The following is a 25,567-nucleotide window of genomic DNA, read 5'->3' as shown; positions in this document are numbered from 1 at the left end:
ATGGGTAGGTATCCCAGTAGGGTGACCAGATGTCCCAATTTTATAGGGACAGTCCCGATTTTTGGGTCTTTTTCTTATATAGGATCCTATTACCCCCCACCCCCATCCTGATTTTTCACACTTGCTGTCTGGTCACCCTATATCCCAGTGTGCAACTCATCTCCATGCAGCGCACAGTCTTTTGGGAAGGTTTGGCAATCCACAATAGGGCTGAAACGAGTTGCTCAGGAGCGACTGGGAGCATGGAATCAACTTCCCAGTTTGCAGATGTCTCAATCCCATAATGTTATCTGTATCCCATAATTTTCATGCCTTTCCCCCCCCCCCCAAATCCCACATACATACCCACCTGGCCATCCTCACTGTCCACCACCTTGGACAGAAGCATGGAACCTGCATACCTCTGCACTATTGTCCTGAGTGTTGCAAGCACAGGGCGCACAATTCTGGAGTATTTGCAGAGCTGCAAGAACCACCTAATGAATGTGGAACATAATTCCTTGGAGGACAGATTGCTGTGGGACATAGTAAGAATTACTACAAGGTTATTGGTGGCATTCACAGAGCAGCTGCACATGGTGGATCACCGCTTCTGTACCTGAGAAACAAGCACTGACTCGGGGGATTGCATTGTGATGCGGGTTTGGGATGACAAGCAATGGCTGCAGAACTTTTGGATGTACAAGGCAACATTCCTGGATGTGTGCACTGAGCTTGCCCCAGCCCTCCAGTGCAGGGACACCAAAATGAGAGCTGTGCTGACAGTGGAGAAGTGAATAGCAATCACACTGTGGAAACTTGAGACACCAGATTGCTACCAGTGGCGTTCACAGGATAGTGTAAGTGAAGCTGTGATTGTCTTTAATGTTCCCCAGGATAGAATTGTCAGGGTAGTTCAGCAACCTCTGAGGCCATGTGGAGTGTTGAGAGTGGGGGTATAGGGAGATCCTGATACTGAGTTCTCAATAGGCTGAGCCCTGGATTGTTGAACCTGCAGGTCTACCAGAGTCTGCAGCTTCTGTGTTTGCTACCTGAGAAGCCTCATTATGTCCTGGTGCATCTCCCTCTCCTTTTCCTGTTGGGACTCCTGGGCCTTTCTCCTCTCCGCTCTTTCGCTCTCCAGGCTGTCTGCAATGTTCATTCTCCTGGCCCTGTGCTCTCAGTCTGATGCGGCACTGGCTCACAGGTCTCACTGAACATGTTATCTTGAGTCTTCTTCTTTTCCCTCCTTATCTGGCTCAGGCATTCTGCAGCCATGGAGAGGGAGACCCTCAAGGCCGCAATGCAGCAGCTGAAGATAAAACACACAGTGGTAGTACCATTGTCAGCATATTCACTACGTAAAGTGAAACCTAAGATGCTGAACTTACGTCCCTTGCTCCCCTAAAGTTTTAAGCACTACATTCTCACTTCTGCTTGGGATTGCTTGTGCACGGCACCAGTCACAGGACTAGCCATGGTGAGTATGGCCTGCTGGGGGTTGAGTTTGCACAGTTCTAGTAGTATAGGGCAATGGCACTGAATACTGCACTATTTTCCACAGATGGTGATGATTTTAGCTGATATCTCGCTCCTGAGTGTAACAAAGGCATGTATGCTGCTCGCCTGTGTATTGCAATGGTGCCTGCTGAAGTTGGCGTGGGAAAATGTCCTACTGCGGAGGAAGAAATAAAGCAGCCCTCCCTAGAAACCTACTCTGGGGAGTGGGGGCCTTCCCTATAATTGAATATGTATGTACACACTTACCTGAGGTTCCTTCACCTGCACTGGGCTCATCCTTGCTGGACGGCGGTGGAGTCAAAAACAGGTCCTGGCTCACTGAGCAGCTGGATTCACCTGGTCACTTGTCCCGCATACTCCTCCTCCTCCTTACTGTTCACAGCAGGAACTTGTGACTCAGGCTCCTTGGATGTATCCATGGTTCTGTGGTGGGTGGGTCTCTGCCCAGTATGGTATACAGCCCTTTGTAAGAGCGGCAGGTCTGAGGCTGAGGACTGGATCAACTGTTGGTCTCTCTGGTATGCCTGCCACAGCTGCTTGGCTTTCACACGACACTACTGCTGGTTCCTGTCTTAGCCCTTCTCCTGTATCCTCCATGCTATCTGCTCATAGACACTGATGTTTCTATGGCCGGCTTGGAGCTGTGCCTGCACAGCCTTTTCTCCCTGCAGGCCCAGGACTCAGGAGATCCAATATCTCCTGTCTACTGCAGGCACAGGCAGGAGCGCATCTGGAGTGTGTAGCCGTTATGATCAGCTGGTCAGTCACACTCAACAATGGAGAGCTGATAGGTGTGCTCACTAAGCCAGGACATCAGGAAAAGGAATTTCAAAAATTTGCAGGGTTTTAAAGGGAAGGGGAGCTTCCAATCTCTGTGACCCCTGGGCAGTGGAGTTCATAATGGTGACCAGAGTCATTAGTGTGGGGCATTATGGGACAGCTGCTGAAGGACAATTAGGGTCAGCATAACTATCGTGGTGTCTACACTCTCAACCTATGTATATTGACCATGACTCTATGCCTCTCAGGGAGGTGGTGTTACTATGTCAGTGTAACGGGGCACTTACCTCAGTGGGAGACAAATTTAAGTGTAGACACATGCACAACTAGGTTGACATAAGTTGCCTGGCATGTAGACCTGGCCTAAGCCTTTGAGCTCTGGGCCTAACACAACTATAGGCAGGATTCAGCTCTCTCTGCTAGTTCCTTTCTGCTCCCTCCAATAACTACACGTAGCTGGTGGACAAAACAAGTTATACCCAAGCACACACTCATAGGGTTTGTCAAGGTTCCTTCCCCACTCTGAACTTTAGGGTACAGATGTGAGGACCTGCATGAAAGACCCCCTAAGCTTATTTACCAGCTTAAGTTAACAGTAAGCTGCCACCACCAAGCGTGTTTCAAATCTTAGGGGAGCGCCACTTGGAACTCTGCCTTTCCCCAAATATTTCCCAAGTCCCTAATCCCCCCCTTTCCTGGGCAGATTTGAGACTAATTCCTCCCCCCAAGTCCTTACACCCCTTTTCCTGGGTAGGCTTGAGAGTATACCCTCACCAATTAGTCCTGGTGAACACAGATCCAAAACCCTTGGATCTTAAAACAATGAAAAATCAATCAGGTTCTTAAAAGGAGAATTTTAATTAAAGAAAAAGGTAAAAATCATCTCTGTAAAATCTGAATGGAAAATAACTTTACAGGGTAATCAGATTCAAAGAGCCCAGAGGAACCCCCTCTAGCCTTAGGTTCAAAGTTACAGCAAAACAGGGATAAACCTCCCTCTAGCAAAGAAACATTTACAAGTTGAGAAAACAATGATAAAACTAACAAGCCTTGCCTGGCTGTTACTTACAAGTTTGAAATCTGAGAGATTTGTGCAGAAAGATTTGGAGAACATGGATTGATGTCCGGTCCCTCTTAGTCCCAAGAGCGAACAACACCAAAACAAAGAGCACAAAACAAAAGCCTCCCCCCACCCAAGATTTGAAAGTATCTTGTCCCTTTATTGGTCTTTTGGATCAGGTGTCAGCCAGGTTACCTGAGCTTCTTAACTCTTTACAGGTAAAAGGATTTTGGTGTCTCTGACCAGGAGGGATTTTATAGAATTGTACACAGGAGGATTGTTACCCTTCCCTTTATAGTTATGACAAGGTTAAAAGGGGAAAAGGTAGAGAATACAGCATAACAAAGTTCCACAATCTGACTCTGCTGTATTTAAATTTGTGCTGCACTCAGATGCCACAGAAATGGGTGTGGATCTCTTGTCAGGCAAGTACGCACTAGGCAAACCAGGGGACTGCTAGAGGTAGGTGCCACTGCACAGAAGATGAGAATTGGAGAGGCGTAGCAGCAGAGGTTCAAAGGAGATCAATCCTTTTGTGCAAGATTATAGATTTTCAGGCAATGGATGGGCAGGAGGAAGCTGGGTTGTTGTTTATGGGTAAAATTTTAACGCATTTTTTTCATGTGTGAATTTGTGAATCACTCATTGATATTTTACAATGTTATAGAACACAGAAAGCTTGCTCGTTTACAAAAGGGCTGAATAATAGATTGTCTAATATTATAACACCACAGCACAAGTGGGTTCTTAGACTTGGAGCAGAGATTGTCATTTTTTTCTGCTTGGACAGCACCTAGCACAATGGGGTCCTGGCCCATGACTGGGGCGCCTTGATTCTATGGTAATACAAATAAATAACGAGATGGGTTTTTTTATGATAATCTTAGTCCAGTTTTCTACCAAAAGCCATAGCAAGAAAATAAATTACACCTCTGTGTCTCTGGAGATCATTTTAAAACACTCAAAAAGAGATTATTAACCTCCATTAGAGTTTTTCTACTTAAAAACGTGGTTATTTTTAAAAAAGTTGTTTGCATTATTGCAGTGGTTTTTACAGACACAGCTAACTGAGTGGAACATGGAGTTTTATGCTGAAATAGACTTGTAGAAACTGGAAACCAAATGCTACATTATTCCTACTGTTTTCTTTTCTTAGGCCAGAAGGCAATGTTAACAAGCACACACTGATTGATTCCTGGAATTTCATCTTAGTCTCCAATTTCTTGTACACAGTGTTTTTCCATTGCTCAGTACATTTCTTGAACACAAAAGCAACAAGCTCTCTCTTCCACACACACTATACACTTGGAAGCAAAGTTAATCATACTTTAGCAATTAACCTGTAATCTTGCAAGCGAAGCAGTTTTAATAAATGGTGCTGTACCTTTAAACCCTGCAAGTCAAACCCGCCAAGTGAGGAGAGCAGTGTAAGGTCCAGCCTCTGAAAGCAGCTTCAGACACCTCACCCAGAGTCATTGCAAAGGGACAGGCAGCACTGACAGTGCTCTGGCGAGAGTTCTATCAACATGGCAAAGCACATGACCCTTTCTTTCCTCCTTGTTCTCACTATGGCAAGCTCATCCTTTGCCCGTCGAAAGCTTTTAGTGTTTCTGATCGATGGCTTTCGTTATGATTACATCAATGACAATGAACTGGAGTCCCTGCCAGGCTTTAAAGAGATTGTGGACAGGGGAGTGAAAGTGGATTACATGACCCCAGACTTTCCCAGCCTTTCCTATCCAAATTATTACACGCTGATGACTGGTGAGTACTTTCTTTTGTGTGTTGTGATGCTCTTAAGAGTTGTCAGCTAGCTTCTTAGATAAAGTTAAGCTCATTGGATTTTGCTACACAGAGGGATGAATATACTCTAGGTTAGGCTTTCAGCTGTATTGTTACCCTTAGTGAGATCTAAAAAGTATTACAGTACTCACTCTGAATTACAATGAGGACAGCAAGATAAATAAATCTATCAGTTCTCTCCAAGCTAAAGTAAAATCAGACACATGCTGTGTAAATATAGTCTTGCAGAGCAGTTAGGATTTGTTTGTAAAAGTTTGCTTTTTCATTAGCTCATTAGCTATTTAGTTTTCATAATAAAGTTTCTTAAAAATTATTGTAATTGCTGTACCTATAACCTGTAGGCACAGGTGATCTCTAGTTGCTTCTCCTATTGCATTTCATTTTCTCTGAGATACAGTACACACAAAATTTCTCAGATCTAAGTAAAATGCCATTTTTCATGCTGTCTGAAATATCTATAATGCTTGAACACTGTATGACTAAGTGTCTTTTTCTGTCTGAGTTAGAAAGTAGAAATGCCTGGGAAACATTTGGAATGTAAATATACAAAGTGGGTCCGGAGACTCAATTTATGCATTTAACAAGGACTAATATAAACCAAGGATGACCAAAGTATGTCTTGTTTTCAGAAAGCAGAGCTGCTCAAGACAGTTCTGCATTAAACTGGTCTTTAAATAAAACTGACATCCTGCTTTGGCCGTTAGATTATGGGGATTTATTGAAGTCTGTTTTAACTCTCCCAGGGCTGCCCAGAGGATTCAGGGGGCCTGGGGCAAAGAAATTTCGGGGGCCCCATCTATAAAAAAAAGTTGCAATACTATATAATACTATATTCATGTGGGGGCCCCTGAGGGGCCCAGGGCCTGGGGCAAATTGCCCCATTTCCCCCCCCCCCCCGGGTGGCCCTGAACTCTCCCCTAAGACCCGGTATTTGTAAAAGACTATGAAGCATCCAATTAGAAATGAAAGAGTATAAAGATTCTTGCTTTTGCTCATTCCCCCTAAAGCATTCTTACAATGCAGGCAATGTGACCACAATATTACAAATGCTCATTCAATCTGTTTTCATAGTAGATTTTAAAATTGGTTTCTTTTTAACTCAGCATGATGCTAGACAGTTATGCAGTAGCAGACTAGCTAAGTACGTTAGGAAAGTTACTTTGGAGAATAAACGTCAGCTAAACAATCAGAAATGAAGAATTACTGTAAGCAGGGAATAGACTTTTTCAAACTTGAATGTCTCCCCAGTTATTCAATAAACAAGACCTTCAGACTAACTAGAAAAAAATCAGTTCTTTTCTAGCCATGTAGTGGCTTTGTCTGTCCACAGAACAATACAATGGCTAGCAGTTTATGTACTGCTTGTTTAGAAACAAATAGATGCCACTGTAAATCAAAAAGCTGAGGTCAGTTTTGCCTGGTTTGTTTCAAAATTACTTAACCCCTCCTTCCCCAGCTTGGAAGAAAATGCCCCTTTTCAATACTCATTTCTTAGAAAATGCACAAATGGCCACATCTTTTCATCACCGTCCAGGGGAAGCCTATGAAAAACCCTTTTTGCAAGATAAACATCCTTATAAAGAATAAAGGTGAGACTGCACCATGGATCATTTTCTTGCTATATAAACAAATCACATCAGCACTTCATATTCGTAAAAAGGCTTTGCCTGAAATTGACCCAAGAACAAAAAGTGCAGAAGTGATTGCTTTCTCTCACTGTCAAGCTTGACCATCACAACCATTAGGTTTATACAGGAAAAGCCTCCTATTGGGGACAAAAGGGGCAATTTTCCCAATGCCTGTTCGAGAGGGCCCGAAACCGAGTAGTGTTGCGACTGGTGCACAGGGTCACAACACCACTCAAATTTGGCCTAGCTGCCCCTCCATCATAACAGATTCCTGGACCTCCCCTTAGAGGTAATTTGTTTTTTGAAGGATTGGGGGCTTCAGTTTCAGATTTTGCCCTCATCTCCCAAAAAATCCCTGTTTGGTTTTGTATACAGGTGGAGTGAAATCCACAATCTGTTCATCTCTTTGAGAGTATAGCTCTGTAGCCCATAGGGCTGCCTTAGCCTGCATTATATCTAGCTGTAATGTAAGAAACCTACAGGCCCATATCCTGTAAGACCTTAGTTTAAGCAAATTAGTATAAATTAGCATAAGTATAGTAGGCCTGTGACCTTTGGCATAGAGAAATAGTGTGACTGTCACCCCTTAGATTCTGGGGCACTAAGTATACCTGTCACCTCTTGCTCAAATGGATCTTGCGGTGATCACTTCCATGTTCCTTGTGGTGACCTTTTACTGTTAAGTTCCAGCTGCTGCCATTGAGCAAGCTACCCTTAGTTCCTCAAAATCTAAGGGGGGAGTGCGTGTTTGGACTCATGCCAGAAGACTGTACAAAGGACCATGCCATTGCTTAATCTTTAGCAAAACATGTGTGGTGTTACAGATCCCATCCGTCGCATTGCTCCTAATGATAAGTGTTGGCACGAGTCCAAACGTGTGGATCGCTCCTTCACATGCCCTTGAAAACATTTCAGACAATACCAGTTTAACAATTGTTCGTCTTTGATGAAGTGTGGGACCTTTCCCACTTCTAGAAATTGCAAGGCAGCAGTAATTGTGTTTGCAACATATTCTCCATACACCTCGATAGTTACAAATTTACCCCAATAGTACAAATTCAGCAAGGTCCCCTTTGACACATGTATAAACTTTAAACAGCACAAAACTCACTCCCCACACATTGGACTCATTGCCATGCCAGAGACAAGGCTAGTCCTTTGTCTCTCACCACTAGGTAATCAAGGAAGGTGGAGGGGAGTGTGAAAATCTAAGAGCTTATGCAAAGAACAATACTACGGCTATCCCCAGTACTATATTACTCTTATCTTTTTTTCATGGGGCTTGGAGCTCTTCTGGCTTTATTAATTTTAATAAGAATCTGTAAGGCTTTACTTTGCCCTCAGTGTGAGCCTCCTTGTCATCCACCCAGAGGCTTCCAACAAGATATTGATTTTAATTCTGTGTAGCCTGATTTAGAACAAGAACCTTATGACCTTTTGATCAACTAGCCATCAATACAATGATTATTAACTGTTAACAGGGTCAGGCAACAAGAGCTTGGAACATGGCCTACTTCAAAGATCCTGCATACAGACGTCTCGCATGTGCTTTTGAGGTTCCATAGCATTTATAAAGGAAGACTATGGCTTTAGATGAGGAAACAGGAATATTAGTTCTTTTACATTACCGCAGTTCTCACACCCTAGCTCGAAGCTACAGCACAATTTGCAAAGCAAAATTCATGTCAGAATCACATTGGAATTACATTTAAATGTCACGTGGCATCCAAGGATCTCAAGGCATTACAATTACAAAATACTTTTAAGTATTAATTAAGCTTCATAAAACTCCGGTAAGACAGGAAATAAGCGAGTCAGTAGAAAAGCCAAGAACATGACTCGGGAGCTGGGCAAATCCAAGGAAGTTTATTTTCTGCTAATGACCACAAAGTTTGGGGAGCGTGGAAAACCCAAACTCAGCCTTCATCTATCCCTCCAACTCTCCCTCCATACTCCAGGAATATGTTTCAAGAGCAACTTCTGGGTCAACTACTGAAAAGTGTGTAGTGTGGAAGGATGACATGTGTCAAAATGCTGCAACTCCATGTTATGATTTTGTAGTGCCACACCCCAGTGTAGTTATGCATCTGTCAGTACAGCATAGAAGGTGGGAGCTTTGCATTTTAATTTCCAATTCACATTTAGCAGACTCTGATGCCACAAGCTGGGGCATGCTTGCATTTCTGTCCAAAGTATTCTCCCAACCCTATTAGGCATAAACTACTATTCAGGCACAGAGGACTTGAATTTTATCACAATTTCTTTCTAGAACTCAGTGTTCTTATCATTTGAACAAGGTATTCTTCACAGCTTGTTCTAAACTGATATATTTGTGGACTGCCAAAGAGCTCCTATGTTCTAATCTCAGAGGCAGCTGCATTTCAGTGCATGTGTGTGTTTGTTTAGAAATGTATATAGCACTTAACCCCATCATAGTGTGAAATTAACAAAATTCCAGTCAGCAAGGAGTCAGTTGATGTTTAGTTCTCTCCTGACTTTACTCATGCATGTCAAGTTTTTTCTTTCCTGTCCTCTTTCTCCTAGTACCATCTGTTAACTTAGTCTCTCTGTTAGGAGGTGGTTGTTGCCGAGGGAAAGTTCTCATGAAATGTCAGTCACATCTGACCAGGACAATACTCTCTGCTGGACTGGAAGCCAATCTTCACCAAACCATAATGATAGATTTGTATCCAGAGATTCAAATCTAACCACCCCTGCTACCTCTCTCTAGGATTGAGATCCAAAGTTCTATTTTTGGACCATCTTCAACAGTAGTATGAACCCTCATATTGATAGCTTATGTATCTAGCACCTCTCATTGCAAAGCGATCCAAATACTTCACAAACTACACCCACACTCACTACTAAAATGTAGCTATCTCTAGAGCAGACGGACTACATCAACTACACACTGCACAACAGCCTAATATTTACATAACGCTGTCCTTGGGGGCCAAAAAATCTTACCGCGTTACGGGTGAAACCGCGTTATATCGAACTTTCTTTGATCTGCTGGAGTGTGCAGCCCCGTCCCCCTGGAGCGCTGCTTTACCACGTTATATCCGAATTCGTGTTATATCGGGTCGCATTATATCAGGATAGGGGGTACATACTGTAATTACAAGACAGGAAATCAAACCACAGAAAAATGTAATAATAAATAATAATAATGTAATAATAATAATAGTCATTGTCTAGCTTACTCCCATAAATACCAGGTCATTCAGAGATCAGGAAAAAAAATCTAGTAACACAGAGCTAATCATAGGCAGAATGCCATGTCGCACCCCTAGTATCATTCAGTTACTAATGGGGATAATGCATCACAGGTGTGGTCCAGTTATTAACTGCCATGTTGCACCTCACATATGGTTCACCTATTAAATGCCACGTTGCACTTCTTCAGTACACTGCAGTCTAGTGCGACAGCAGGAAGTTCAAGGACAATAAATAATACAGTTCCAAGCAATATAGTGAGGTGCGGGAGTGACTTGTTTGGCAGTCAGAACACAACAGGAATGCATGGCAGTGTTCTGTCTTTGAGAAAAGCCTGTGCTACAGATGATGTTTAGTTTAAAGAGAACACCACTCAACACTGATAATTGCTTCAGCCAGTGGGATCTATCTGATGTGTAGGCTAAGAAACTAGTTTGATATGGACATCTTGTGACACCTCATGTTACCCTTAACGACCCACTGACATAAAATTCAACTCTTTGAAAATCAACCTACCACAAAACATTTCCTGTATTTCCCTCCCCGCTATCTTCTCCTACTAAGGATTTTTTTTTAAAGAGTTGAGCTGCTGCAGTTGGGCCCAGCTGGTGCCTTAATCATAGGTTTATGAGGTTACAATTGGTTGCTTTGAAAATTATGTTAACATTACAGAAGATTTTGATCCCAGATGAGCAATGGGGACTGTCTGGCAGCTGGGAGGTGAATCAAGTCTGGTACATCCCCAAAGGAGTAAGGTGCATCAGGGAAATTTCAGCACCAGGGAGATGTGTTTAGGGCACTTTTCTGGGAGTAGCAGGAGAATTTTAATCCTGAAGTGGGGCAAGGTGTATAAAGATGAGATGGGCACCTTCTGGAAGGTGAGTTTGGAAACTTGTGGAGGGGGCCATGGTGGATTGTAGATGGGCTTGGCAGCTGAGGAGTGGGGAGAAAATTGGGGCACTCAGGTGTTCTAAGCGTTAATTCAATTGTACCATGTGTTTTTGTTTGAGTTAAATCACAGTAATCTTGGATGTTTATTCTTTTGAGAATCTTCGCACAGATTATAAGGCTTAATATTGCTCTCTCTGATTTGGCCTGTTGCTGCATAAAGTTTTCTGTCCAAAATAAATGGAATGTCTGAGTTACCTCTCCATTACCACTTACAGCTACCAGTTCTTACTTCATAGTGGTTATTGCAGCATTCCCTGGAACAAGCTGCCCAAGCTAGTAACTTTTGGGGTCCAGAGATGCTCAAAGACTCTTTGCAAGGTGCTGCGTGTACAATAAGATAGCTATAAAGAGACGCTCGCTCCATAATAAGCATCCCCAAAATCAGTAACAGCTGAATGAATGCAGCACATCACAACATCCTTTATAACTGAGGCCACAGCCAGCAAAAATAATTGATGGACAGTGTCATATCTCAGCTGGAAATTAAGAAGGGGAATTTTCTAAGACTTTGTCAACAAAAATAGTCTTTTTTTGGCACATCATTTTTTAGAACAAGTCAGCAAACCAATTTGCTCTAAAACATAACTTTCCAAAAAATATATTTCTTTTGGCTTCCATGAACAGGAGAGGGACATTCCTATTTATGCAGCTGATGAAAAATTGCTGGATTAGGAGATGGTAACATAGTGGAGTTTATAGACAGTTGAAAGATTTTGATCTGAAATTGTAGGTAGAAAGCTGCAATGTCCCATGAAACTGAAGTTATTATGGATACACTGAAATATAAAATGCTTTAATGTAGAACTTTTCATTTGTTAGGCCTCTCAAATCACTTTATAAAGCATCTAATTAAGTCAGTGGCTTTCCTGCATACCCTTCATAGGAGAAGGATCCCAACTGTGATACTTTCTCCTGACTTTCCTACTTCATGACTCCCAGTATGGAAACAAGATCAGTTCCTTGATCTTTACATGGCTATATCATAGTTCCATAACACAGTTATGACAAAGTCTGGTGTCATCTACAAAGAGAAGGCCAAAATGCACAGCCTGGTGGCCTGATGTGCACACAGTCCTTGTTTACAGAATCTTACCCTTATACTGCACCTTTCCTCTTTAATGATGAAATAGGGCATATTCAAGCCAATTATTTCATATTTATTAGTAGTACTTCTGCATCTGCCTTCCAGTAAAACATGCCCTCTGCTCTCTTACCTGTGCAGTCCTTCCTTGATTTGCATCAGACACATTGCATACCCAGATACGCTTACATATTTGTCACTTGCTCAAAATAGTTCTCTTGCTTGATGGGACAGATTCTCAGTATTTAAACAGCCAATGGTCAACAGACATAGCCTCGTCCTTTGTGAATCACGAAGGACAAAACATGGTCTGAGCTGGAACACAAAAGCTGTGATTCAACCTCTGAGCCTTGCTGTTAGTTCTAAAAACTGCACTTTCCTGAGTTATGGCTTCAAGGGATATCACAGTTATTACAATAATTCAAAATATGTTCTATATTAGCATATTAAACACAAACAACACTAAAAGAATGAGGGATGGAGATTAATGCAGATGAAGGCAGGGTGGAGATACAATTCTTGGCAGCTAGTTATTAGAGCAGCATTAAAAAAAAAGTATTAGCATAGAGTACAGTGAATAATGGCAAAATCCAAACCCCAAACAGCACTTGACACTTATTGTTTTAACTTCATTGATCTGAGAGTAAAGATGAGGGTTCATCTTCAGCTACTGTCTCCTCCCCAACCAAATCTGGGAAGTATCAGGACTAGAGCTGAGCAAATAATTTAAGTTTTGGTTTGATGGCCAAACCAAAAACCTGTAGGGGGAGGGGAAATCAGCTGATTTTGAACAGAAAGAAATTTCATTTCAGGTCATTTTTTTGGCAAATGTATTATTGAACTGAAAAAAATTGTTCAGGTCTAGTCAGGACATGATGTCATCATTCACCAAGAGTCTGGAACTCTTCTATAACTGGTATGATAAACTCTCTAGGAAGCTATCTACAGTTCTGCACTGAGTAGAGGCAAGGGCCCAATTCTCCACTATCCTGCACCTTGCGAAATCATTAGCACCAGTGTAAAAAGGCTAGAAAACACTACCCAATCAGAACAGCAGCATTTCATACACATGCTGCACTGGTGTAAATAACCTCACCAGGTGTACTAGGACAGCTGAGAAGGATAGATCTTTGCAAGTATAGTACATGAATTTATTTATAACATGGAAATTAATGTAGGGCTACGGAAAAGTGGCATATAGCTCTCATTGGGGATTCCAATATTTATCCAGGTCCAGGCCTAGCAGCTGCAGCACACATTTTCTTATACCATTTTGCTCATTTCCAAGGGCAAAACAGCTCAATCACCAGACCTCTCTAATGACAATAAAGTTGGCAATTTGTGCCAAACGTAGTGGTGCTTTTTGTGATATGAGCACCTGCTTATTGGGTTAACCAACCCAGTTCCTAGATGCTGGGGGCAGTAGTTATCACTAAGTCTGATGAAGAGGCAAATATTAACTCAAGCTCATAATTGCATGGTTCAATGCCCTACTAACAACATTATTATTAACCTCATGGTAGTGGAGGATAATGAATGCTTGGAGGACACTGACTATCATTTTTCTCATATGATAGAAGCATGTGCCTGGTTTTTGCTACATAACTAACATTATCTGGGCTACCACTTAGTGAAAGAAGAGACTAAATTTAGTTCCAAAGTAAGCTTCTGTTAGAGACAAGACCAAGGGTATGTTTACACTATGAAATTAGGTCAATTTAATAGAAGTCAATTTTTTAGAAATCAATTTGATACAGTCGATTCTGTGTGTCCCCATTAAGCGCATTAAGTCGACGGTGTGCATCCACAGTACCGAGGCTAGCGTCGACTTTCAGAGCTTTGCACTGTGGTAACTATCCCACAGTTCCCGCAGTTTCCGCCGCCCATTGGAATTCTGGGTTGAGCTCCCAATGCCTGATGGGGCAAAAACATTGTCGCAGGTGGTTCTGGGTACATGTCATCAGGCCTCCCTCCGTGAAAGCAACTGCAAAAAATCGTTTCCTGGGTTACTCGTGCAGACGACATACCACGGCAAGCATGGAACCCACTCAGCTCATTGTCACCGTATGTCTCTTGGGTGCTGCTGGCAGACACGGTACTGCAGTGCTACACAGCAGCATCCCTTTGCCTTGCCTTGCGGACGGCAGACGGTGCAATACAACTGCTAACCATCGTCATCGTCCTGTGGGTGCTCCTGTCTGGCCTCGGTGATGTCGGTCGGGGGCGCCTGGACAAAAATGGGACTGACTCCAGGTCATTCTCTTCTTTATGTTTTGTCTAATGGAGATTCAGTCCTGCCTGGAATATCATGCCAGCTGGAGGCTTCTGCCTCATGCTGCTCTCCCAGTCGGCAGCATCACGTGGTTGCACCTACCCAAGCCTATCCCTTGCTCCCATGGCTCATGAAGCCTGAACAGCCTGAAGAACTGAAGGAGCAGTTCAACTATACGCTGAGCAAGTGCATAATGGTGGTAGAATGTGCCTTTGGATGTTTAAAAGCTCGCTGGCACAGTTTACTGACTTGGTTAGACCTCAGCAAAACCAATATTCCCATTGTTATGATTGCTTGCTGTGTGCTCCACAATATCTGTGAGAGTAAGGGGGAGATGTTTATGGTGGGGTGGGAGGTTGAGGCAAACAGGGCTGCCCAGAGGATTCAGGGGGCCTGGGGCAAAGCAATTTTGGGGGCCCCTTCCATAAAAAAAAGTTGCAATACTATAGAATACTATATTCTCGTGGGGGCCCCAGCAGGGCCTGGGGCAAATTGCCCCACTTGCCCCCCCCCAGGCAGCCCTGGAGGCAAATCACCTGGCTGCTGATTATGAGCAGCCAGACACCAGGGTGGTTAGAAGAGCACAGCAGTGCACGTTGTGCATCAGAGAAACTTTGAAAACTGGTTTTATGATTGGCCAGGCTGTGGTGTGAAAGTTCTCTTTGTTTCTCCTTAATGAAAACCCGCCCCCTTGGTTCACTCTACTTCCCTGTAAGATAACCACCCTCTTCTCCCCCCTTTGATCTCCGCTTGCAGAGGCAATAAAGTCATTGTTGTTTCAAATTCATGCATTCTTTATTAATTCATCACATAAATGGGGGGATAACTGCCAAGGTAGCCTGGGAGGGGGGGGGGAAGCACAGGGGTGGGGTAGTTGTAGGGGCACCCCCTAGAATGGCATGCAGCTCATCATAGACATGGCATGTCTGGGGCTCTGACCCAGAGCAGCCATTTGCCTCTCTTGTTCTTTGGTAGGCTTACCTGAGCGCCTTAAGTTTCACGCAGCACTGCTGCGGGTCCCTGTTATAACCGCTGTCCTTCATGCCCTTGGAGATTTTTTCAAATATTCCAGCATTTTGTCTTTTGGACCTGAATTCGGATAGCACGGATTCATCTCCCCATACAGCGATCAGATGCAGAACCTCCCGTTCGGTCCATGCTGGAGCTCATTCAAAAGTTTGCCGCCTTTTCCTGTCTACCCGGCCAGTGCATCTGAGTTGAGCGTGCTGTTCAGAGTGGTCACAATGGAGCACTCTGGGATAGCTCCCGGAGGCCAATACCATCGAATTGCATCCACACTACCCCAAATTCGACCCAACAGGTCGATTTCAGCGCTAATCCCCTCGTCGGGGAGGAGTACAGAAATCGATTTTAAGAGTCCTTTAAGTCAACAAAAATGGCTTCATCGTGTGGACGGGTGTAGGGTTAAATCAATCTAACACTGCTAAATTCGACCTAAACTTGTAGTGTAGACCAGGGCCAAGAGAATGTTTCATATTTTAAAGACTCAAATGAAATATCAAAGAAAACATTTTTAAATATGTAAACATTTCCCATGCATATGGCTGGTTACCCCACAGGAGAATCTATGGATATAACTACACTGCAGTCAGCTAGTTTTGACCTCATGGCAATAAGGCAGTGGCACAAGCTACGTCTTCCCCAAGCCCAAATACACCCCAGCCCAGAACCCTAGGTATGTATGCAAGCAGCTAACCTGTGGTGCTTCCCATGCTGCTGAGACTACATGGCTCAAGTGTGTCTAAACCAGCTTCACTCACTCTTCCTGATTGTCAGCATAGCCACAGTCTTACATTATCAAGGCAGGGCCTGAGGAGGTGGTGGAATGCTATCCATGGGAGTTGGGGAAGTTTCCCAAGTCTTGGGAGGTTCTTAATTTTGTTGACCCAGGCATTCTATAAATTATACGTCTCATGTTGTTCATCCACTAGTATGGTTCTGAGTGCTAAATATTTCCCTTTGGCTCTCAAAAATGTTGTGAACATTTGGGTTTGTTTTTACTGGAAAAACATCCCCAGAATGGAAAACAGAAAACGTGTACAACTCTAGAGAGAAGTTCATATGCCACAAATTGAAGCATGGAGCTTTTTGCTCATCCAGTACCTAAAACTTTGTATTGCACATCTGTCTATTTATGGTACTTCTATGAATGTGCCTGTGACCAACTAATAGTAGCAGGAGCTGGACACTAATATCTCTAGGTATTTATATATCCAGAGCTAAAAGTATTGTAACCATTCACCACTGGAAGACTGTAAAAAGTTCATATACTTTCTAATTTACACACCATGTAGTAGAGGCATCCATTAGATCCTCTTAAAATATAGCCCTTACACCAACAGCCACTATAATCATTAATACACCAATGTAAGGGTTCATGACATCAAATGGATCCTCCTTAGAAATCGAAAGCGTGTTACTGAGCTTTCTTCCTCATCCATTTGACATAAGATTTCCACCAGTGCTGCACATTTGTGTATATTCTAGGCCAGTGAAATGTCTCCTGTAGCTCAGCTTGATTTTGGGGGATCATAACAGCATTGTAAAATCTTCATTAACAAGCTCTTCTGGGGCCACACATTGTCTGTTCACATCTTGCAGGTGTCATTTTTGCCTGGGGCCCCATAGATGGGATACTGGGAGATATGTTTAGCGCAGTTTATAAAAATAGGTACTTGCTAGTCCAACTGGATCTAGGCAAACCTCTACAGGGTGCAGCATAGGGATTGGCCCGTGTAATAGAGCTCTGATTCCAAACATTCCCAGGCTGGGAGAGGTGAGGAGGTTTTCAGATTCAATTTTGTAACATAGTAGGCAACACAAATGTCTGCTCACTTTGCACATGCACTGTTAGATGCACATAAGTAAATCCCTGGTTTGCACTTGCCCATTGGGAATGCATGTCAAAATCAGACCAGCACCATTTGTATCCAGATCTGAACTTCCCATAAATTGGGGATGGCAAGGCCCAATTCTGGGTCCATCTCAAGTTTTTAGGTTTGTTTCCTAAGTAGCTAGGAATTCCCGTACTGCTGACCAAGTTCTCCAGGGCCTAGAAACAGTGGGAGAAAAGGTTCTCTAGTGAGAACTGAAGAAGCAGTGTGCTCTAGTGGTTAGGGTATTGGACTGGCGTCACAAGAACTGCTTTCAATTCCCAGACTGGTGTGTGAACTTGGCAAGTGGATTCTTTCTGTGTCTTTGTTTCCTTTCCCAGGCTTTGTTAGTTTTGCCTATTTAGGCTGTAATAGGACAGGAGATATGTCTCAATATGCATGTGCACAATGCCTAGCACAACCTCCCCCAGTTTTACTTGCGGGGGGGACGACACCTCTAGGCACTATTGTAATACAAACAATAAGTAATAATAAAGAAATTCCAGTGGGTCTCAGTGTCAGCTATGTCAGGAACAGAAATACCAGGGGAAACTAAAAAGTGTGGAGGCACATGCAGGGCTTGTTTTATACATACTTTCACTGAACTTTTTATAATTAAATTGTAAAAAAATCAAGTTCATTTCAGACTGAGGAATAAGCACTAGCCCAAGCTTCATCTGAACCGCTCTACTCACTCCTATTGCTATACAGGGTACATTTATCTTTTGTTGCTGTAGAAGTGACAGCCCTGTGGGGTTAGGCTTAACTTTTGCAGGTCAGAGAGCCCAAAGCACAAAACAAAACAAGCAAGTAAATAGTGTTGACAGAACTTCTGTCAGCCGGTTTTTCTAAATAAAAAATCAGCCATGTGCTGCCAAAGTGCAAACCCTTTCTAAAAAACGAGACTTACTTTAGCCTGTTCTCTCCTTCATATGGGGAAGGTCTGGAGTGAAATCCTGTGACCACTGAAGGCAGGAGTTTTGCCAAATACTTCAGTGGGGCCAGGATTTCACCCTTGGGTCTTAAAGTGGTCTAGGTCAGACTGACATACTCCCCAGAGCACATTCCTCTGATAGTCCACTTTGGAATTCAGAAACTTCCTTAGGTTGAGCCCCACCACATGTCCCTCCTGGCTTAGCTCCCCGGAAAATCCTGCATTAAGGGTTAGCAGCTGTTCAGCCAGAGAGCCTTAACTCTTTCCCTGCCCCACACAGGATGGGATCTATGCCCTCCATTACACTGTGACTGTATTATTCCCTGGTGTTTCCTTTTATTCTCTCTGCATGGTAAGGGACTCAGAAGAAAGCATATACTGTACCAATTTCACCCCAGCTGCAGGAAAACCTTTATGCAAATCTAAAAGAAAGCCACAAAGGATTGCCTGAGTGACTCGTTCCTTTCTTTGCGACAGATCCAGAGGCTAGCTTTGGGCAACTGCTTTTCTGCCCTCTCATGTGAGGAACCCTAGGTTTCTCCTTTCTTTTATATTTGTGTGTGTATATGTGTGTGTGTGTGTGTGTGTGTGTGTTTAGAAGGACACTGAATCAATATACTATGGTGTCTTCAATATGTTGACTACTATACCCAGCTCTGGCTCCATTTCATCTAACCTGCCTGATGCAGTGAGGTGGCATACCCAGTGCCTGACTGAAACTGGGGATTGGATGTGGACCAGCTGGCTGAGGCTCAGTCTAAACAAGACCAAGGAAATACTGGTAGTTTGGTAAACTCAACAGGAAGAGATAGCAGAGATTATATCAGCATCCCTTAATGACAGGGTGCACCACTGATTTGTCTCTAAGGCTGTGGCTACACTTAGCGCTTCAAAGCGCTGCCGCGGCAGCGCTTTGAAGCGCTAAGTGTAGTCAAAGCACCAGCGCTGGGAGAGCTCTCTCCCAGCGCTGTCCGTACTCCACCTCCCTGTGGGGAATAACGGACAGCGCTGGGAGCCCGCGCTCCCAGCGCTGGGGCTTTGACCACACTGGCGCTTTGCAGCGCTGCAAATTTGTAAGTGTAGCCAAGCCCGGTTAGCAATTTGGGAGTGTTCATAGATCCATTGCTGCTTAGGTATCTGACCTGAAGAAGAGCTCTGTATAAGCTCAAAAGCGTGTCTAGTTCACCAACAGAAGTTGGTCCAATAAAAGATATTATCTCACCCACCTTGTCCCTCTAATATCGTGGGACTGACATGGCTACAACACTGCAAACAGGTATTTATTATCACCTCTGGCAAAAACAGTTTGGGTCTGTCTACACTTAAAACTCTACAGTGGCACAGCTACAGCATGGTTCTCCCATCACTGTAGTAAATCCACTTCTCCAAAAGGCAGTAGCTAGGTTGAAGCAAGAATTTCATGCTGTCTACATGGGTGCTTAGGTCAGTTAACTACATCACTCAGGGGAGCGGGGGATTTTTCACAAGCCTGAGCAATGTAGGTGGGTCGATCTAATTTTCCAATGTAGACCAGCCCTAAATTTCATCTGGGCTTGGTGAGAAATGTATCATTCCTCTCAGATGGAGAAATGGTATTTTTGTCATCAAATAGAAGTGTGACAGGTATACAAATCCCATACTGGTCAACGAGGGATTAAGGAACTGCTCTGGGCTCAGCCAGCCCCACTCCTCCACACCTGTAGGAAGTACACCAACCGGAGGCATTAAAAGGAAGGGTAGCAGCTCATTTGGGGGCAGACCAGGCAAGAGAGCAGACCTGCAACCATCAGCTCCAGCGAAGAAGAGCTGAGGGAAAGGCAAAAATCTCTCCCTAAGACAACTGCCCGCTCTGAGGGAAGGAAGGACCTCCTATAGAGACAGCCTGAAAGGGAAGCATTCCCTTCTCTCATACAAACTCCAGACTTTGTTAATCACCTTTATTTTGTTTGGACCACCCCAGCAGGGGAAAGCCCTAGGACTGATGTGGCCTAAGAGGGTGTGCCATACCGCAGGAAGAGGCAGTTGCTGCCCAAGAGAGCTACCACACTACACACAGCTGCCAGAGGCTGCCTTGGGGTGTGTGGACATCCTTCATGCCACCTTAACCCAGACGGCGACTTTGGGACAATCACGGGGGGTGATGGAAAGTGGCCCAGGGAGGGCAGCCTTATGCAGCCCCTGGCTGTCAGAGCACTGATAGCCTTCAAAGGGCCCTGGGTCAGAGCCCCTAGCAACACCCTCCGCCACCCCGTGGAAGTCATGGGCTTAAGCCCTGATCATTAGGCAATGCTACCCTACCAATTAACCACTGAGCGAGGACCATCACAAGAGGTGAAACTCAGACTCATGACCTTCCTTCCCCCATCTAACCACACTATGCCCCTCAAGAGAATCCTGAGAAATTAAATGAAGCATATCTTAAACATAAACTAATCAGCACTTTGTTAGACAAGTGGGGGCAGTGACTTACACAGTCAAAGCCCCCTAAAAGAAATGGGAGGTTGTTAGCTCACATCCCTCCTACAACTGCAATGACAGTGGCATCATACAGGAGAGATGCATTTTCTGAAATAGTTTAGGCTTTACAGGTCAAAGCCAACATCTTAAACTCCACCCAGAAACAAACTGAAAGCCAGTGTTTTCTATGTGAAGTGCTACTTAGTAATGATCTGACCCGACATGCATTGAAGTCAAGGTAATTAGATTTTAATGGAGGCCAGATCAGGTCTTGTGTCAGTAGCCTCATTCTTGGAGCAACTTGAGTTATGTAATGGTCTGGGATATAGCCCATGAATCCAGGTCGCTACTGAATGAGCAAGGGTAGTGATTTTGGAGTGGGTGCTGTTTGGGGCAGTTGATTGCAGATTTTTAAAATTTCATCCTTGGGGTCAGTATATTTTGCTGTTGGCAAAAGTGCCTAGAGCCAGTGGGGGAAAGATGCTTGGAAGAGAGCTAAATACAGAAAATAAATGTACCATCCTAAATTAGCTGCAGCATGTAAACGTGCAACTGCTTTTGCTGACTACCTTCCCAAAGCGTATGGTAGCAACTATATTCTTGGGAATTATCTTCTCTGTTTTTTCTGTTGCTTGGCAAAGGGATGTTTTTTTACTGCCTTTACAGTCACTTTATCTAACGGACATATGCATATGGCATCTGCCTTTTGCCCCATTGCTCCTCTTGAGGTTGTCCAGTTAATGTTTAATTATATAGGGATGCAACAGCAGTGATAGTAACAATACAGCATGTTGTTTTGGTAGCCATCGAAAAGCAGTGATGTAATTTTGCCAGGTGCCAATTGTTAAAAGATCCCCACAATTAATTTTCTTTGGCTTGAGAAAATGCCTGGTGGTAGAAGACTTAAAAAGCTTAATCTGTTTAGCTTATCAAAATGAAGTATAAGAGGTGACTTGTTTACCATGTACCTTCAGAGGGAGAAAATACCAGGAACTAAAGGGCTCTTTAATCTAGTGAGAAAGACATAACGAGAATCAATGGCTGGAGGTTAAAGGCACACAAAAATCAAATTAGAAATAAGGCATACATTTTTACAGTGCTAATGGTGGTTAACCATTGGCACAAACTAGCAAGGGAGATGATGGATTCTCCATCTCTTGATATCTTTAGCTCACGACTGGATGACTTTCTGGAAAAAATACATTAGTCAAACAAGTTATTGAGCTCTATTCAGGGCAACAGGTGAAATCTTAAGGCTAGAGCCCTGCACAGATGAAAAATTTGTATCCACATCTGATCTGTGATCCACACCCATGGTCTGTGGATATCTGCGATATAAAGCAGATAACTGCAGATTTGCAGAGCTCTACTGATGGCTTGTATTAAGCAGTAGAGAAGACTAGGTGATCTAAGGGTCACTTTTGGCCTTAAAATCTATGAATCTGAAAAATATTTTAAATGATCTTTTGTGCTTACTCCTTATAATAAAATCTATTGCAAGTTTGAAACTTCAGTTTCCCCACCATCACCCATTATGGGTGTATTGTAATAGTTTGTTATTGTAGGAGCATGAACATCTGCATGTTTTTAAATTGCAGCAAGGGAGGTTTAGGTGGGTCATTAGGAAAAACTTGCCTAGGGAGGTTGTGGAATCTCCATCACAGGAGACTTTTAAGAGTAAGTTAGACAAACACCTGTCAGGGATGGTCTAGACCAGACGTGGGCAAACTACAGCAAACTTCCATCCTGTCCAGCCCGAGCTTCTGGCTGGGGAGCCTAGTCCCCGGCCCCTCCCCTGCTGTCCCCCCCTCCCCTGCAGCCACACCGCTGTGCAGGCTGTGCTCTGGCCTGCCGCTCCCACTGGGCAGCATGGGGAGCGCCGCTGGCCCTGGCCGGGTGTCGTGGCTGTGAGCTCCTGCTGCTGGTAAGGGGGTGGGGAGCAGGGGGTTCTGGGGGGCAGTCAGGGAGGAGGGGGTGGTTGGATGGGGTGGAGGTTCTGGGGGAGGGCGGTCAGGGGATGGGGAACAGGGAGGGTTGGGAATGGGAGTCCTGGGGAGCCTGTCGGGGGGCCTGTCAGGGGGCGGGGATGCGGATAGGCGTCATGAGGGCAGTCAGGGGACAGGGAGTGGGGGGGTTGGATAAGGGGGTGTGATCCCAGGGGGGGTCCCGGGAGGGGGTGATAAGGGGATGAGGAGCAGAGGGTGGTTGATAGGGAGTGGGAGTCCCAGGGGGCTGTCATGGGGCGGGGGTGTGGATAGGGGACGGGACAGTCAGGGGACAGGGAGGTTGGATAGGGGGCAGGGGTCCTGGGAGGGGGCAGTCAGGGGGACAAGATCAGTGGGGGTTGGATGGGTTGGGTTTCTGAGGAGGGCAGTCAGGGGCAGGAAGTGAGAGGGGGCAGATAGGGAGCAGGGGTCAGGCTGTTTGGGGAGGCACAGCCTTCCCTACCCAGCCCTCCATACAGTTGCGCAACCCCGAGGTGGCCCTCAGGCCAAAAAGTTCTAGACAATACTTAGCCCTGTCATGAGTGCAGGGGACTGGACTAGATGACCTCTCGAGGTCCCTTCAGGTTCTATGATTCTATGTGGAAACGCTGCAGAGTCCGGCTCATTCTGTAGATTTTTGCAGAATACAAAGTTCCTTTACAAAATGTGATGGGAGCTTTGAGAATGAAAACTGATGTCCCATGGCCTTGTTGAGCTTGCAGTTAAAAAAAAAATTTGAATCCATAGCAATGTGAGCTTCTCACTGATCTGAATAATTCTCTGCTCTCTGTTTAACAAACAATTAATTAAACCTCACAGCAACTCTGTTAGGAAAGTATTATTCTACCTACCAGATAGGTGGATAAACTGACAGCAATAGTATATTGATACTTAAACCCCTAAATCATGGGTTCAAATCCAACCCAAATCCATGGAGGCTGAAGATCATCGTTATATGAAGGCTCTTTGGTAGCCTCAGTCCTGTTCCCAGTGAAGAGATCATATTACACAGAAAGTGATTGCAAATGGCAAAAATCTGGCTACCAGCTTCCAACACAGGCCAGGCCTGAATGGACATGGAGACTGAACTACTCTTCCTAGTCGTGGGAGTGGTTGCTCCTATGCAGGGTAGTGCAGGGGTGGAATGATATCAGGAAGCATGTGCTGCTGCTGTTGGTATTGTGACTGTTCTGTGGATAAACAGAAGTGTTAACTCTCTAGAGCTTTCAGGCTGGCACCATTCACAAGCACAAAATTAACTTAGGGGGATGAGCACCCAGTGGCACAAACTTCAGGAGTCAGAACTGCCACACTATTCTACTACAACGAGTGAAGTTGGTTATGGAGAGGGAGGCTCTGTATGCACCAGGGATGGACTTCATGCAGACTCTGCACAGTCCCACAAGGGAGTTGGAGACAGATCAGGGAAGGGGATGGATTTCTTCCCCCAACCCTATGTATAGTTTCCCCATACAAAGGCTGTTTCTACTGTTATAATGGAGGGAGTTTGTAGATAGCAATAAGTATGTCTTTGACCTATGGGCAATCACAGACCTCAGTGAAGCTGATGAGCACGTTAGCTGCCTTTCCTTCAGCCTAAATGGAGCAATTAAGTGCCGCCTGATTTAGTGATAGCTGAAACAATAAAATCCACTGCCCAAGTCACAGAACAGCATGGTATGGTTGCAGTAGAAGCTGAGCCTTAAGGTCAATGGCTTGAACTGGGAGCAAATGCAGAGACTGGGAACAGATTGGATTGCAGCTGCATGTCTGTGTGTGTCAGAAGGAGACAGCCAAAAACAGAAAAGCAGCCAGGAGACCACCATAGAAACACTAGTGAGCCCTGAGAGGAAGTCGAGAGAGAGTTTCTTTTGGGCCGAATTGGAATTAGGAGCAAGGAAAATAGCTGCTGTCTGTTCCTACCACATTCAGGAAACAGGACTTTGTGTACATTCTTTATAAATACAGTAACTCCTCACTTAACGTTGTAGTTAGTTCCTGAAAAATGCGACTTTAAGTGAAACGATGTTAAGTGAATCCAATTTCCCCATAAGAATTAATGTAAATGGTGGGGTTAGGTTCCAGAGCAGCTTTCCCTACTCTGCAAGCACCAGAGGCAGGGGGTTCAACCTTCAGCTCGCCCACTCTACTCCTTCCTCAAAGCCCCCACCCTTGACTTGCCTCTTCTCCTCCCCACCTCCTCCCCCTTTACTTCGCTTGCTGCATCCTGGCTCCTCTCCCCTCCCTCCCCTCCCTTCTAAACGCCGCAAGTCAGCTCATTGCCGAGTAGGGGAGGGAGAGGGGAGGTGCACTGAGTCCTCTCACCTCCCCACTCCCTTCTGCCCGGGACAATCAGCTGGCTTGCTGCATCTGGGAGGCAGGGGAGGGAGGGGGAGCCTGCACGCCGAGTCCTCACTCCTCCCCCCTCCCTTCTGCCTCCAACCAGCTGATTGCTGCTGGCAGGAGGCAGGGGAGGCACGCTGAGCCCTCACTCCTCCTGTCTCCCTCATGCCCAGGGCAATCAGCTGGCTTGCTGCGTTTGGGAGGCAGAGGAGGGAGGGGGAGCCTGCGTGCCGAGTCCTCGCTCGTTCCGCCTCCCTCCTGTTTCCAAAACACCGCAAGCCAGCTGATTGCCTCCGGCAGGAGGCGGGGGGAGGAGGGGGCAGGCGCTGATCCACAGAGTCTGCCGGTGGGTGGGAGGCATTTTGGGAAGTGGGAGCCGTAGGGAGGCTGCCGGCTGTGGAGAAAGCCAGCAGCCAAAACATCATAAGAGTGGAGCATTGCACAACTTTAAATGAGCATGTTCCCTAATTGATCAGCAACATAACAATGAAACAATGTTAAGCGGGACAACTTTAAGTGAGGAGTTACTGTAAACAGAATTACACCCAAGAAATGACTATAATCAGTTTCAGTTCCTAAAGGAAACAACCCATCAAGCTCCGAAGGTGGGCTGACCACTCAGGCCAAAAAAAGGCAATGGTATTTTGGCTCTCTGCACAGCAG

At 44.8% G+C, this 25,567-nt stretch overlaps 1 protein-coding gene across 2 annotated transcripts in view; it reads left to right on the top strand.

Annotated features, from left to right (window-relative positions):
• Positions 1-596: 596 nt before the first annotated feature.
• ENPP6 (ectonucleotide pyrophosphatase/phosphodiesterase 6) overlaps positions 597-25,567 on the top strand; it is a 57,666-nt gene continuing 32,695 nt past the window's right edge. Inside the window, exon 1 of one of the 2 annotated variants that reach the window (XM_045019913.1) lies at positions 597-839. Coding sequence is in view for 1 of the 2 variants with exons in the window: in XM_045019912.1 (XP_044875847.1) it covers positions 4,867-5,104 (238 nt within the window). In the remaining variant the exon portion in view is untranslated. Of the gene's footprint in view, positions 840-4,685; positions 5,105-25,567 lie in introns of those variants that run through there. The other variant, XM_045019912.1, reaches the window with a different exon arrangement.

This window comes from Mauremys mutica, chromosome 5, assembly GCF_020497125.1.
Source record: "Mauremys mutica isolate MM-2020 ecotype Southern chromosome 5, ASM2049712v1, whole genome shotgun sequence".
NCBI classification, from domain to species: Eukaryota; Metazoa; Chordata; order Testudines; family Geoemydidae; genus Mauremys; species Mauremys mutica.
Note: the sequence above shows the minus strand (reverse complement) of the source record. Positions and strands in the feature narration are given on the sequence as shown.